The 14,263-nt window shown below is 24.9% G+C and overlaps 2 protein-coding genes across 2 annotated transcripts; both read left to right on the top strand.

Moving 5' to 3' along the window:
* Positions 1–84: 84 nt before the first annotated feature.
* LOC111616247 (protein fantom-like) lies at positions 85–8,313 on the top strand (the record flags this gene model as incomplete). Its single annotated transcript, XM_023357682.1, has 7 exons — positions 85–154; positions 3,439–3,568; positions 3,675–3,769; positions 5,307–5,466; positions 6,368–6,522; positions 7,774–7,899; positions 8,002–8,313. Coding segments are annotated over 7 exons (847 nt in total), but the record flags the coding sequence as incomplete, so codon positions are not given.
* A 2,508-nt stretch (positions 8,314–10,821) lies between these two features.
* On the top strand, positions 10,822–11,423 carry LOC111616246 (protein fantom-like). The gene is made up of 3 exons (XM_023357680.1): positions 10,822–10,922; positions 11,004–11,094; positions 11,160–11,423. Exons 1-3 carry the CDS (start codon positions 10,825–10,827, stop codon positions 11,235–11,237), a joined length of 267 nt encoding a protein of 88 aa, XP_023213448.1. The 5' UTR covers positions 10,822–10,824; the 3' UTR covers positions 11,238–11,423.
* The last annotated feature ends 2,840 nt before the right edge of the window (positions 11,424–14,263 follow it).

The raw sequence follows: 14,263 nt of genomic DNA, 5'->3' as shown, positions 1-14,263 counted from the left end.
TATAAGATCTACAGCTGAGACTACTGAATTGCATTTAAACAGTATTTATTATACAATGTATAATTTAATTTCTTTCATTTGCAGGCCAAAATATAACAGTACTTCTCAATATATCATAACTGCTGATGATTTTTTTCTTCATTATTTAAATTGGGTAGGTGTCTGAATTTTATCTTATTTTAAAATTGATAAAAAATAAGTTTTTTCATAAACTTGACATAGTATTCTGTATTAATTATTTTTTATTCAAGATCTTTACATAGACCATTTACATAAGATTATTTATATGTCATATATGAACAAATGTTTGCATTAGAAACATGCTTTATAACAGAAGAAATTACATTTGTAATAGTGATTGGATATCAATGTTAATAAACTTTTTTACTTATTAATACAAATTGTGAGATAACTTATTCTTAAAGTTTCCAATAAACAAGAATGACAATTTAAACTTAAATTCTAATTTTTACAACTATTGTTTACAAGTTGATACATGAAAAACTGAAAAAAAAAATTCTTTCATTTCAATAACTGCTTGCTTGTCATCTCGTGAAAAATTTTACTTCTCAATACTTATTGAGAGAGACTCATTACTCTATTTTATCATTCATGCTTTATTCTCTTCTATTTGAAGTGATGTTGCATTACTTTGTACTGTTTTCCTTATTTATATTTTTCATTATTGAAAAATTGTATATTGAAATGATAATTACTCATTTGCAGTAAATAAATAAATATCTCTACCATTGTCTTTGACATTTCTTTTTATTAATTCTTAACAATTTGATTAAGATAACTTCTTTTTTAATATAATCTCAAATTGTTTTGAAAAGTAGTTAATTTGAGATACTATATTTTTAAGAGCAATGTCATCTAGACTAAATGTGTATAAAGTTTCTTATTTGGAATAAATAAAATCTTAAAACTAAATATAAAAAAAAAATAATGATTAAAAAAATTAGAATTTAATTGTTTACAATCAGTATTCACTTTCACAAATTATTATTGATTGTGTTTGTTGTACCTGTGCTAACTTTTTATTTTTTTGTTAAATGCAAATTTCCTTACTTTCCCTCTCTTTGTCCCTTTTGAATTATACCATCATGTGCTTGACCAGGCTCACAATGAGAGCAACTGGGGGGTAAAGAATGAGGTCTGACATATCCAAGACATATCAGCTTCTGGATTTTCTTGGATTGATTACTTAGATTTGATCCTGTGGCACTCAAAGCCAGTAGNACAAAATATTCAAAAAACAATAAACGCATTAATGCAAAAATCAGTTTTACAGGCAATCTTCCTTTTTCGATTCCACAATGACAATCGCAGAATGTAATGAAATTGTATAATGAGAAAAAATAATAAAATTATTTTATTATTAATTAATAATTTTTCTTATTGTACTTAAGAAAATATTAAAAACTATGGTATTTTTAAAGTTAAAATAAGATTAAACTAACGAATACCAAAACCAAAGTGATGTAGAGATACAACACACTTGTATATTGATGACTTAAGAAAATATTAAAAACTATGGTATTTTTAAAGTTAAAATAAGATTAAACTAACGAATACCAAAACCAAAGTGATGTAGAGATACAACACACTTGTATATCAATAACGTAATACACGTAACTGAGGAGAGAATGAAAACAACCAAGTTGAATTAATTAAGTCAGAAAAAAAAAAGTGTGCATTATAATTGAGAAAATGCGACTATTGTATTAATCTTTAAAATATTGGTATTAAATCTGTCTTATAAAATCAGGACAACTCCTGTAAATTGAGTTATCCGATAAGAATAAAATACAATACCAATATAGCCCTATCATTGAAAAAATTCGCTTATTTTTGCTCACCTCAAGTTTTGCTTAGTAGAAATGGCTAAAAAGTGCACAAAATACGTACAGATATATGGTATTACAGCACCACCTGTATTGGATGACCACCTGTCTAAAATACCATTTTTTGAAAGAACCGTGGTTGGTTGCCATAGACAGGTTTTACTGTATTACATAAGTTAAAATTTTTATTATACAAGGGAGAATCAATAAGTAATGCACAATAATTTTTTTAAGCAAGATTTATTACTATGAATGCAAAATTAAGGCAGGTGACAGCATAGGTCAATCATTAGATTTTTTGACATATGAACCATTCTTGTTGATGCATTTGTCACATCATGACACAAGCGTAACAATTTTTAAAAATAGAAGAAACTATAAAATTCTTTATTATGTCCTTTTGCAGACTTCAGAAACAACTGTTTTTTCCGGTGATGCCAACCTTTTATTAAAGGCTACTCATTCATCTTAATGTTCAAAAAACATTTTAAAAGTTTCAAGGTGATGGCACAATTATAAAAGAATGAAAAAATATTAATTAATACATTGGCCAGGATGACATTAATATTTAAAAATTAGAAGAAACTATAAACATCTTCATTAAATCCTTTCAAGTAATGTGGACATGTGTTATTGTGGAGATGTGAAACTGTACACATCTGTAGGGTTTTATTCAGGTGAAATGCATAGTGCACCTTTTGCAGTTTTTGTGTAAACTGCAGTGGTAACAGTTGATCTGTAGAGAAAGAATTCCACAAGTAGCGTACCCTTGATGTCCAAGAACATCATAACAAGGACCTTCTTGGCAGACTGGCTAACCCAGAACATCTTTGCCAGTGGGGATTAAGAATGTTTCCAGATTATACTGCTTTATTTCATTTCTGATGTAAAATTGTAGGCCCATGATTAATTGCCAATCACTATGCTTTGAAAAACCTGTTTCCTTCAGTAGAACTGCTGCAGATGGTCTAATGATGTCATTATTTTCATGTCCTGCTGCTCTGCACTCAATTGCTTAGGGATCTATTGGGCACTGGCCTTGCAATGCTACAGTTTCTTGTGGACAGCATTGTAAGCTGTTCTATAGGAAATGTTCATAAGGTTGGTTAGTCTGTGGGTGGATATGGCCATCTGTCTGAATTACTTCATCAATTCACACAGTGACATTGTTACAGTTCTTACTGGACAGCCAGGATATGGCTGATCACTGAGGTTGTCTCATCTGTCAGAAAAAAACTTGCACCATCTCACTATGTTGCTGTGGTCAATACAGATGGTTCTTATGCTTCTTTCATCTGTGTGAATTTGAGTGAACATTTTGCCTTTAGTCCACAAAAACATATAACAGCTCATTGCTTAAGTGGCATGGATGATGCCAACACACTTGCCATCTTTGCTAGCTAGTTCTCTTGTGCACCACTACACAGACATTTCATGCAGACCTAACTTTCTGTAGAGGGAGATTCATTTTATTCCTGACTAAGGCTTCACTACTCTACTAGCAATGGTACTACTGCAATAAAATATTGTGCATAACTTATTGATTATTTCTCATATATCTAATATTTAAATTTATAAACTTTATGTTTAGGGTACAGCTAGAGTTGAACTTCATCAAGCTATTGGTTTAGAATATAATACAGTAGCCACATGTGAGATGACATTTAACAAATTATTAGAACAGCCTCATGATAGGTGTCATGATACTTTAGAATTAATAGGTAAAAATCATCTACTTCTGTTTTATTTGTTGTTAAAATTACAATTTTAAGTTTAAGTTAAAAGTTTTGTTTATAAAAGCTACATTTTAAATTTTATATAATTTAGGTTGTAAAGATGGTGAAACAAATATTTTGTATGGTATTCTTGAGTATTGGGTAAGACTACAAATTTCCATGGATGAAGCTATAACTCTTTATAAGGTATTTATTTCAATTAAATAAAATTTTATGTAATAATACATTTCTAATTTTAAAATAAAATAATGACAAATGTAAAGGTTAATATTTAATGTTAATAACTTATATATAACTCAAATATCAAAACAGCCAGATTCTTTGTTGTGCTAATTAAATATTAAGTACAGTTATATCTAAATTAATTAATGATTCTGGAAATGAAGACTGGACAGAGGTCTGGATAATGTAATTAGCAATTCTTCTGCATGAAAAGCAGGAGTTGCAGGTTCAAGTTCCAATCCAGGCCAATCATCTCTTCTGGAATATTCTAAATTAAATTGAACACAAGATAGCAGTGTTACTACCTACCTCTTGTCAAATTACTTAATAATTAATTAGCTCAATAAAGAATCCAGCTATTTATTTGATAATTTTTTAATTCATAACTAAATTCTTATATTTTGTTTAGTTTTTTCACTTTATCTACAACAATTTAATTTTGATTTGCTTGTTGTTTATCATTGGTTGTAAAAATGTATCAGTTTATAAATGTTATAACTTGTTGCAATTTAGGCAAAGTATTGAAATTTAAGAACTGTAAAGAAATAGTATAATTATGGTGCTTTTTTTTGCTCACATGTTTGAGTGATTTGTGTATTTTATAATTACATTGAAAATCTTAAAGCTGATAAATGCTACTGTAAGTGATCATTAATAGAATAAAACCTCAGAAATAATCAAAACAGTTTCATAAATTGATTTTTTGAATGTAGTAAAACAACAATTTATCATTAAAAAGGAAACAATTTGTAAAATTTTGATGTGATTTTTAGGGAAAAAAAATGATGCAAATTAGTTTTAGTTTTGCAGTTGTAGTGCTAAAGTTTCTTGAAAAGTGAAACATTTACAGAAATAAAACATTGTTTCTTATTTTTTTCATTATCTTGTTCAAACTGTTTTTTTAACTTTTTATACAATTTTTTATCAGAAAAATGCTGATCCAGTCTCTATGTAGCCCTTATGTTTTTTAACTGTTTTCTGCAAAACTGTTTATTTTTCTTAAAATAAAATTGATACTGAAAAGAAAATTATTTGAAAATGTAGAAAGTAATGATATTAAATGCAAAGAAATGTTTTTATTAATGAAGCAAACAACACAAACTTGATAGTTTGTGATGAAGTTGATAGTTTCTTATGATCATTTAAAGTTGATAGTTTAACACATTAACACAAAGTTGATAGTTTCTTATGATCATTTAAACATTATTAAAATTTTTTTTTTATTTTAGTATATAATTTCTTTTAAATTTGTGTAATTATGGAATATAATTGTTAAACTTTGTACATTAGTAAATTTTAGATTATTTACATTAATAAATATCATTGTGTGATAGATATTTTATATTGATATAAAATATCTTATTATCATTAATGTAAACATTATATATATAGAAAAAGATATATTTGATCAAAATAAAATAAACATGAATATGATTTTATTTCATAATAATTGTTGAAATTTTGATATTTTAATATAATACATTATTCTATTTTTATACAGGAACGTTGTAAAGCCTTAGGATATTTAGGAAATAATCAAAGTATCGTGAAAACTGCCTTAAAAACACTCGATTCTAAACAAAAGCAATCAAATGAAAACAAAGTGAATGAATTACATATAAAAATATTGTGCTGTAATGAATTACAAGGAAAAAATACTGGTAACATTTATTTTCAATTTTTTAATTAAAATATTAATTACATAAAATAAGCCCATTTAAATTTTAAATATGATAAACTACTTTCAGAATATTGATCCTTCTTCCAAGGAACTTTATTAATCAATAACTTTTAAATGAAAATATTTCTATACTCAGTATTCAAAATCTCTGAATTTAATGATTAATTGAAGTCTAAAAGAAGAAATTTATTGTAACAGTTAAATGCTAATTTTTAAAAGAATATTTATATTTATTTGATGCTTAAAGTTGTTAAAGATAAAATTGTTTCATATTAACTTACTTTATACATGTATTTATAATAATATAGTAGACTCAATAATCTGATCTTTCAATTATCTGTCATACCCTCCAGTGTGATTGCCTATACACTTCTATTTTAACATGAAAATGTTAGTAAAAATGTATCCTGTTTTTCTATTTACTCACGTTTCATTTCTGGGTATATTATTGCATTTCATTATCTTGAAGTGGCCTAAATTTGGCTGATTTTTCCAGACTTATCACAACTTGTAGGTCAAGTGATGAAAATTAAGTCAGAGATCAGATCCAAAAAATATATGCTTTTATTAACATTGGAAATGCATTTCAAACTTTACCATTTTCATCACTTGATCTACAAGATGTAATAAGTCTGCCAAATATAGATATATTAATCATAGATAAGAAGTAAAAATATTTAGCATTTCATTATGTTGTATTATTTGCTTGCTTGACTCTGAAAAGAATTTGTACTGAAGGGTGACAGGTCACATCATTGCCTTTAGGCCTATACACACTGTAATCTGGCATCCCTCTTTACAAAGAATAGCAGATTAGTGAGGGTTTCCTCTATTTACATTTAAAATAATATGTTTATCTAACATTAAAAATGTTTTTGCAGATAAACAGCCATCTCCATACTGTGTATATAAATTTTATAACTTACCTGATCAGGATACAGCTATTATTCCTTCATCAAATAATCCAGAGTTTCATGATCATAAATCTTTTCCTCTAGTAATATCTGAAGATTTGGATACCTATCTTAGGAATCAAGTAATTTTCAAATTATGTTTATATCTTTATTTTATTTCTCAAATTTACTAATATATGAAATCTATTGATTACAATGAAAGATTAACATTTACACTTGCATAACTGATAATTGTTTACAAATAATAATTTTTATTTTATACAAAGTCAATATCTCTTGAAAATGTCTCTTCAAATTTATGAAAATATAATTTTTGTTTAATTAATTTAGTCTAATGTAAGATGACTTAATGTTAGAACTACACTAAACCATTAGAACTATATATATATATATTTAGAAAATTCAATTATTTATTTAATTTTTTTTTCTTTCTTTTTTGAAAATTAGATATATAAATTATTTTTATTTTCTTTAATATTTAGTAGTATTAAAAGCATCATAAAGTTCTCAGATTGTGATTTTGTGAATTAAAATATTATTTTTAAAATTTTGTATCACATTTTACATTTGATCATATTAAATTTTAAAAGAGCAGAATAAATATTTTTGTTTAAAATTGAAATAACTTTTATATTTATTGAATTTATTTGTCATTGGTTATTGTATTTTCATTTTTATCTAATGTTAAAAATAAAAGTATAATTAATATCTTGCAATTTTTAATTATATTTTAATTTATTCAAAATTAATTGAAAATTAAAATATATGCTCTCCATTTCAAATTAGTAGTGTCTTGCCCCTGTACATTATACTTTTCCTTTAACAATAGAGTTGTGCTAGTCATGTATCTAACACCTTTCAGGGGAAACCAGAAGTCACATGAATTCAATTCAAAAATTTCCCTCAATTAGTTCATCATATTTAATAGGCTTAAAGGCTAGCATATTAGTAATAATAATTATCTGTATTATTTTTTTCTATTTTGTCGTTTAATTTTTTTATTTTTAATTTAAACTCAAAAATTTAATGATTATCTTGAAATTTCTATGGTTAATTCTGAGCATGTTTTTTTTCGGAATTTAAAACATTTTTTTGTTTAAAATAAGATCTTCATTATATTAATTATATTTTTATTGTTCTCTACAATTAAGTTACTAAATATATATATTAACGACTTCAATATCTTTCTTCAAATGTAAATACTGTGTGGCTAGACATTGAAATTATAACTTCAGTTAATCTAAAACAATAAGGCTTTGTTATGAAACCATTTGGTTTATAATTTATATATATTTAAAATCAAGCAGAATTAAATTAAATATAATGTATTATTATTTTTTTAATTATAAGAAATTTTTATAAATTTATTTCAGAATATGGAAATATATGTATTTGATGATACAGATTTAGAGCCATCTTCATATCTAGGAAGAGCACAAATTTCACTTTTTCCTCTTACTCAGAACAAACCAATACAAGGGATATATGAATTAAAAAATGTAATTGATTTTTGTTAAATAATTTTTAACTTTAAAAATATTTGATCCATAAATAAAACAATAATGAAGGTACTCTATCTAATTAAATTTATTGTTTAATAGACAGATGGAAAAAATTGTGGCACAATAGATGTTGCAATATATTGGCATTCTGCATATGATTTTCAAAAAAATATTGTAGATTCATTTATGGTGAGTAAGATTTCTGAATAACTTTTAAATGGAGAAATTTTTTCTCTTTTTTGCTTTTATTTTTATTATTATGGTATAGACCAGGAGTATCATGCATCCAAATCTAATTTTTGTTGTTGGTCTATAGCATATAAATCAAAACTGTATCTATTAGTCACCATAATTTACTAATAGATAAACAAAGTTCATAATTTGAATTAAATATTTTAAATTTTAAATTCTTTTTCACATGAATAGTAACACCATGGCACATATATCCTTTCTATATAATGGCGAAAGCATATCAAATCTGTGTTCAATAAAATACAGCTTTTCTTTATACTTTAAATAATTTATCTTAGTCTAGTGAAGCTGTATGTATGCATTTAATACATGTTCAATGTTATATATGTTATAGCAATAAGAAATATCTTTGTTGTAAGTGCTTATTTTGGCTCAGACAATTTAATATTTCACATAAGTAGGATTATGTGAGTTTATACCTCTGGTATGTTATATTTTTCTTTGATACATATTGCTTGCTTGCTTTGATACTTGCTTGTCTATATGAAAATGTATAGTAATGCTAGAAGGTAAAATCAATTAGGGAATGATGCATCTCTCATCCTGACAACTGAGACTTAATTATACTCATGAATTCATTGTTTTTAAAAAGAATTGAAAAAATAAAATAAAAAATGAAAAGTATTTTCATAAGCTTATGGATGATGATAAATTGATTGACAGTTGTGATTGTCAGAGAGAATTATTACCAAAAACCATTTTTGGTGACACATATGTTACAGGTTATTTTGATTCATATATCACAAATTAATTAAAACAAATTATTGATTGAACTTACAAATATTTAATTATATAATGCTGTTTTTTGTTTAAATAAGCCTGTATAAAAAGTATATATAGTTTTGGATTTTTATATTAAAATTATTTATGCTGTTGGAAAAATATTATGTTTTAAGTAAAAGTTTGAAAATAATTTTGATAAAATTTTTAATTTTCATATTTTATAAATAATAATTAAACATCATTTTATACTTTTAAATTAATTAAACTATAAAATAATAAATAAGCTAATCTATTAGGTAAAAACTTTTTTTAAACTTAAATCATTTTAAACATTTTAAAACGTTTTCAGTTTTATGCAAACCTTGTTATTGTTCAATATTAAATTTAAATGTAATAAATTAATTTTATAAAAGAAATTGACACATTAATTTGAACGTTAACTGAAAATTTCATTTTGAATTGAATTTTTAATAATAATTTTAATAAGATTTTATGTTGCTTATATTTAATTTAAAAACATAAATTAAAATTTGCATTTCAAACAGAATAAAAAGAAAAAATTTTAACTATCAAATTAGTTTGTAATTGATCAAATAACTAGCATAGCTAACATAAAAGTATTTCCTTGTTGAAAGAACAAAGATCATTTATTAAAGAGCAATAGCATACTGGAGTATCTTAAACCCTGAAATAAAAACAAGTAATGTATGATTTTTAATTTGTTATTTCCACATCTGCCATTAGGATCTTATATTTATACTTTATTATGATTATTTTTTGTTTTTTTTGCTTTGTTTTATTATGAGGCTGTAAAAACAAATTTTTTACTATCAGCCATCCATTGGCACCACTCTACTTTATTGATGTATATTCTGTAAAACTGATTTTATGCTGCCAATAAAGAAAAATAAATAAACTATTTATTAATAGTTTTAGTTAAGTAAAATTGAAATATAAACCCTAAAAATTTGAATACAGAATCAAAAATAGTAAAGTATTTTGTTTATTATCAGTATATAAACATTTTNAAGTTGAAAATTTCTAATTTCAAAAATTTGTAAATTATTGTAGCATCTTAATGACATATAAATGAATTTACATTACTTTCACACGCAAAAAATAATAAATGTATTTCTATTTTATTATTTCAAAATTAAATAGATACTAAGAATAGTTACGCATAGCATAAAACATTTATTTTATAAAATAATAAAAAAATGTATTGATTCTGAATTGAAACTCTAATTACTTTATTGTATTTTATACCAAATAAAATGCTCAAACAAACAAATTAGATTAAAATTAACTTCAATAATATAATTTTCCATATCCATCTTATTATACTAGTGTTTTTAATATAATTTTTATAAAAAATATCGTTTTTGCTAAGATTTAATATATTATTACCGAGATTTTAGTTGTAAAAAATTTTTTTAAATTGTAAGAAATTATTATTTAAAAAATAGATCAAATAAATATACACTAAATAAAAAAACAGTTGCTAAAACACTTGGCAGCATTAAAATCTTAACTGGAGTTCCATTGCAAACGTTGACCTCCTTTGGCTGGAGTGAAATGATATAAACTGATAGTCAGCAATCTCTCTTAATAAACATGTAATCTTGCAATAATAAAAATATTGCAGAAATATTTAACACTGTATAAAATCATTTATTATATAAGTTTTCATTAGATGCTCAATGAGCTTTACATATCAAAATATAAGAAAAATGTTTGGAATTAAACTATATATTTTCACCTTCATTCTAGTATATAAATATCAAAATCTAGAATTTTACATTCAAGTATTATTCATGATAAAATTTTTTATTGTTACTACCAATCAAAAACTTTGTAGACTTACCATTAATGTATTCTTGTTTTAATTATTTTTTAATTTGATTTTAATTTTTAAAAAATTTTAAGTTTTACTATAATTTAATTACTATGCTTTCTAATTCAGTGTTTTATTTTGATGTCATCCATGCTGACAAACGTGAAAAGTTAAAGAACATGTTACAGTCTGAAACAGAAGAAGAAAATAGGTTTCATATATTCTTAATGGATATCTTCTAGAATTAAAATAAAACATGAATATTTATATTCTAATATTTTTTTTATTTTAGTTTAATGTTCACTGTTGTAAGTGAACCACCTGAAGATCGCCAAGATATGGACTGTGAAGATATTGGATATTCTTTTTTTAATTTGAAAGAAGTATGTATTTAATCTTGAAATTACTTTGATTAAAAATAATCCATTAAATTATTTTTTAATAATAGATATTAATGAAAGAAGAAGATTTTATTGACCATGAAATTAAAAGTAAGTACTGTACTGTAATTATTTATATAAATTGAAAAAGTGAAAACAAGAAACATTATTGAAAGGAAAAGATGTAAAGATATTTGAATGTTTCTATAAAGATGTTTCTTTTGTAAATGTATTTTAATCATTATCCTGTTAGTAGGTCATCCTTCCTTAGTAATGTGAATAGGTAGATCAAATCTCTTACATTTTATGGAATATTTATATTTGTTAAAGGTATGTTATTGTGTACCCATTATTTTCAAATAATGGATACACAATACTCCAAAAATCTGTTTAAAACCCTCATTAATAAAATAGAATTAAAAATTTTTTATTGTATCATATTTATTATAAAAATGATTGCCATTGATGAAATTGTACACTTTTATTGAACAAAGATTTATTGTAATTAATAATCAGATTATTAAATTAGTTAATTTTTGAATGAATCTTTATAAGTATTTAGATTTGATTGATACAAATTATTCAAATTTTCCATTATTTTATGTTATTCATTAAATAAAATACTTTCAGTAATGAATGACGTTGAAAGCGAATAATAGTGAAGCTGGAACATTCTTTTAAATGTTATTTTAAGATTAAAAAGTAGCTAAGATGTGACTACATAAAAGAATATGTGCACAAAATTTTTAGAAGGGATTTTAGTTCTTGAATATTGTTATCTTTCTTTATTAAACTTTTGTATTAGGAAATGAATAACACTTCAAAAATTTATTTTATTTTATAAAGCAGAATATTTTTTGTAAATTAAGCAAAAATTTTTTCTATTTAACCCACTAGCAAGATACAGTTAATTTAAGTTTAAGCAAATAAACATGCTTTATGACTTCTTAAATATCAAAACTATGATTTATTGATGTAAATAAATATTCATGCTGCTTATTTGACAAACTTCATACAACTACTTTTGCACAAAATTTGTTTTCTTCTAGATTAGATATAAATAGGGCTATTTTCCTCTCAATATCAATAACCAACTCTATATATTCAGGTGAGAAGTCTTGTGACTGGCATGATAGAAACCAACAAAATGAACTGGACTACTCTATTGGCCTAAGAAATGTGGCTGATTGGAACTGATGTAGAAAGCAAATGGGATAAGGATTCCTGCTTTTGTTGAGACCATCTTTCAATGAACAGATAGTGTTATCTGAAAATTGTCTGTCTCAAATATGTTCTTGTGAAGAAATCAAGAAACAAGGTGTAGAGAAGTAGTAATATTTTGAATGGGAAAAGTAAAAATGTAGTTACTAAAAAGGAATTGTAAAAGGGAAAAATTTAGCAACTGACACTACATCTAAAACAAGAAATAGGGAAAAAAGTGCAGACAGAGATATAGAAAAATATTCNCAAATAAATTTTAGTTTTTAATATAGTACAGAAAAAAGTAATCTAAATTTACGAATGCATGTACTGTAAATACAGTACATACTTGTAAATGTATATATTTTAATATGATTTTATGTGCTTTAAATGCTTTTCTAGTGATATTATAACTTCAATATTTGTGGTGGACAGACATAAAGTTGAATAAAATGACTTAAACTTGATTTTTATTTTTCCATATACTTTTTTGACAAACAACATATAATCTGGAACGACATAACTCGAAACAACGTAAGTCAAGGTATACCTGTAGTCACATATTAAATGCCAACTTTACTTGATATAATTGTTTACTGTATCTGTAGAATGTAAATTAGAATATTGTTACGTGAATTTAAAAATTGGCCTGACTAGTTTATTTCAATAACATATAATATAGTGTATAAAACTAAATGTTCTGCCCCTAACTCATAAAATGCTCAACTCATGCATTTATTATCACTTCAAAATTTTCACTGCAGTTTCTGTAGTTTATAACAATTCTTTGTAAACAATATTAGCTTTATATATTATTTATTATGTTTATAGAAATCTATATATATATAAAAATGGACGTGTGTTTCCCTATATTTCACTTTTCAGCCAAAACTACACATCGCACATGAATGGTGTTTGTATGTGGTAGTAGTCCCAAGTCTCCATTTGTGCACTATGGTGGTTGCGTCTCGATAGCTATAAGGGTGCGGGAGATATGGGGCTGAAAGTGGTTGAAAGTGGTTTTCTATTTCGATTTAAAAAATTTTCGAATTTGTATTCGAATTCGAATTGGTTCGATTATAGAACGATTGTAAACGTTCCAGAAAATTGATCAAATTGAAAATAGTTTGTTTAACTGGATGTAAAAATTCTCTAATTAGTCTGGAAACAGGGGACCTAATTCTTGCATTCTGTGAAAACGGGTAAGATTGGTTATAATGTAATTATCTTAATCTTCACTATCGTTACTTTTTGCCCAGCGAAGTGGGTCCTTGCAGCTAGATTCTAGATTACTTAGAAAAACAGTCTTTTATATATAAAAAAAACTATATTACATACAAATGTACGAACAAATAAAAACCCAGCGAAGCGGGTCCTTGCAGCTAGTAGATAAATAAAAACTCATGCCAAAATTGTAAAATCTCTTGATAACTAGCACTGTGCTAGTTATCAAGAGACTATTTATTGTGTTTAAGTTACATATAAAAAATTTTAATAAAAAATAGTGAATAATAAAACAAAAGAAAACATATACTAAATTAATTTTCTGGTATTTGTTGAGAATGAACAGAAAATACAAAGTTTACATAATACACCTAATTGTTTACTTAGTTAAGTATTTAAGTTTTTTAAGTAAATATTTTGGTATTGTGGATTATACGAAACTTTGTTTGTATTTTCCAAAAGAAAATATAATAATTTAAAATAAATGTTAATCTGCTCTACATTAATAAACATTTTGAAAACTGATTAGATAGTATTTAGTAAAAAATTCCATATCAACAGTTAATTCTATCAAGAGAGATCTTGAAAAAGTAAAATATTTTTCTGATAACACTCTGATATAATATATTGCTTCTATTCAAACATCTTGTGTCAGTGAGTGAATCATATATATTAGTGATGTAACGAATATTCGGTTACTATTCGGTATTCGGCCTATTTGGCCTATTTTTCACTATTCGGCCGAATA

Source organism: Centruroides sculpturatus, unplaced genomic scaffold (genome assembly GCF_000671375.1).
Source record: "Centruroides sculpturatus isolate CEXI.00-Female unplaced genomic scaffold, Cexi_2.0 scaffold3047, whole genome shotgun sequence".
Taxonomy (NCBI): Eukaryota; Metazoa; Arthropoda; class Arachnida; order Scorpiones; family Buthidae; genus Centruroides; species Centruroides sculpturatus.
Note: the sequence above shows the minus strand (reverse complement) of the source record. Positions and strands in the feature narration are given on the sequence as shown.

Coding starts and splice junctions, on each gene's coding strand:
- LOC111616246 (XM_023357680.1), top strand. CDS start 10,825: ATGCTTTCTAATTCAGTGTTTTATTTTGATGTCATCCATGCTGACAAA. Junction 10,923..11,003: donor GAAACAGAAGAAGAAAATAG/GTTTCATATATT, acceptor TTTTTATTTTAG/TTTAATGTTCACTGTTGTAA. Junction 11,095..11,159: donor CTTTTTTTAATTTGAAAGAA/GTATGTATTTAA, acceptor TTTTAATAATAG/ATATTAATGAAAGAAGAAGA.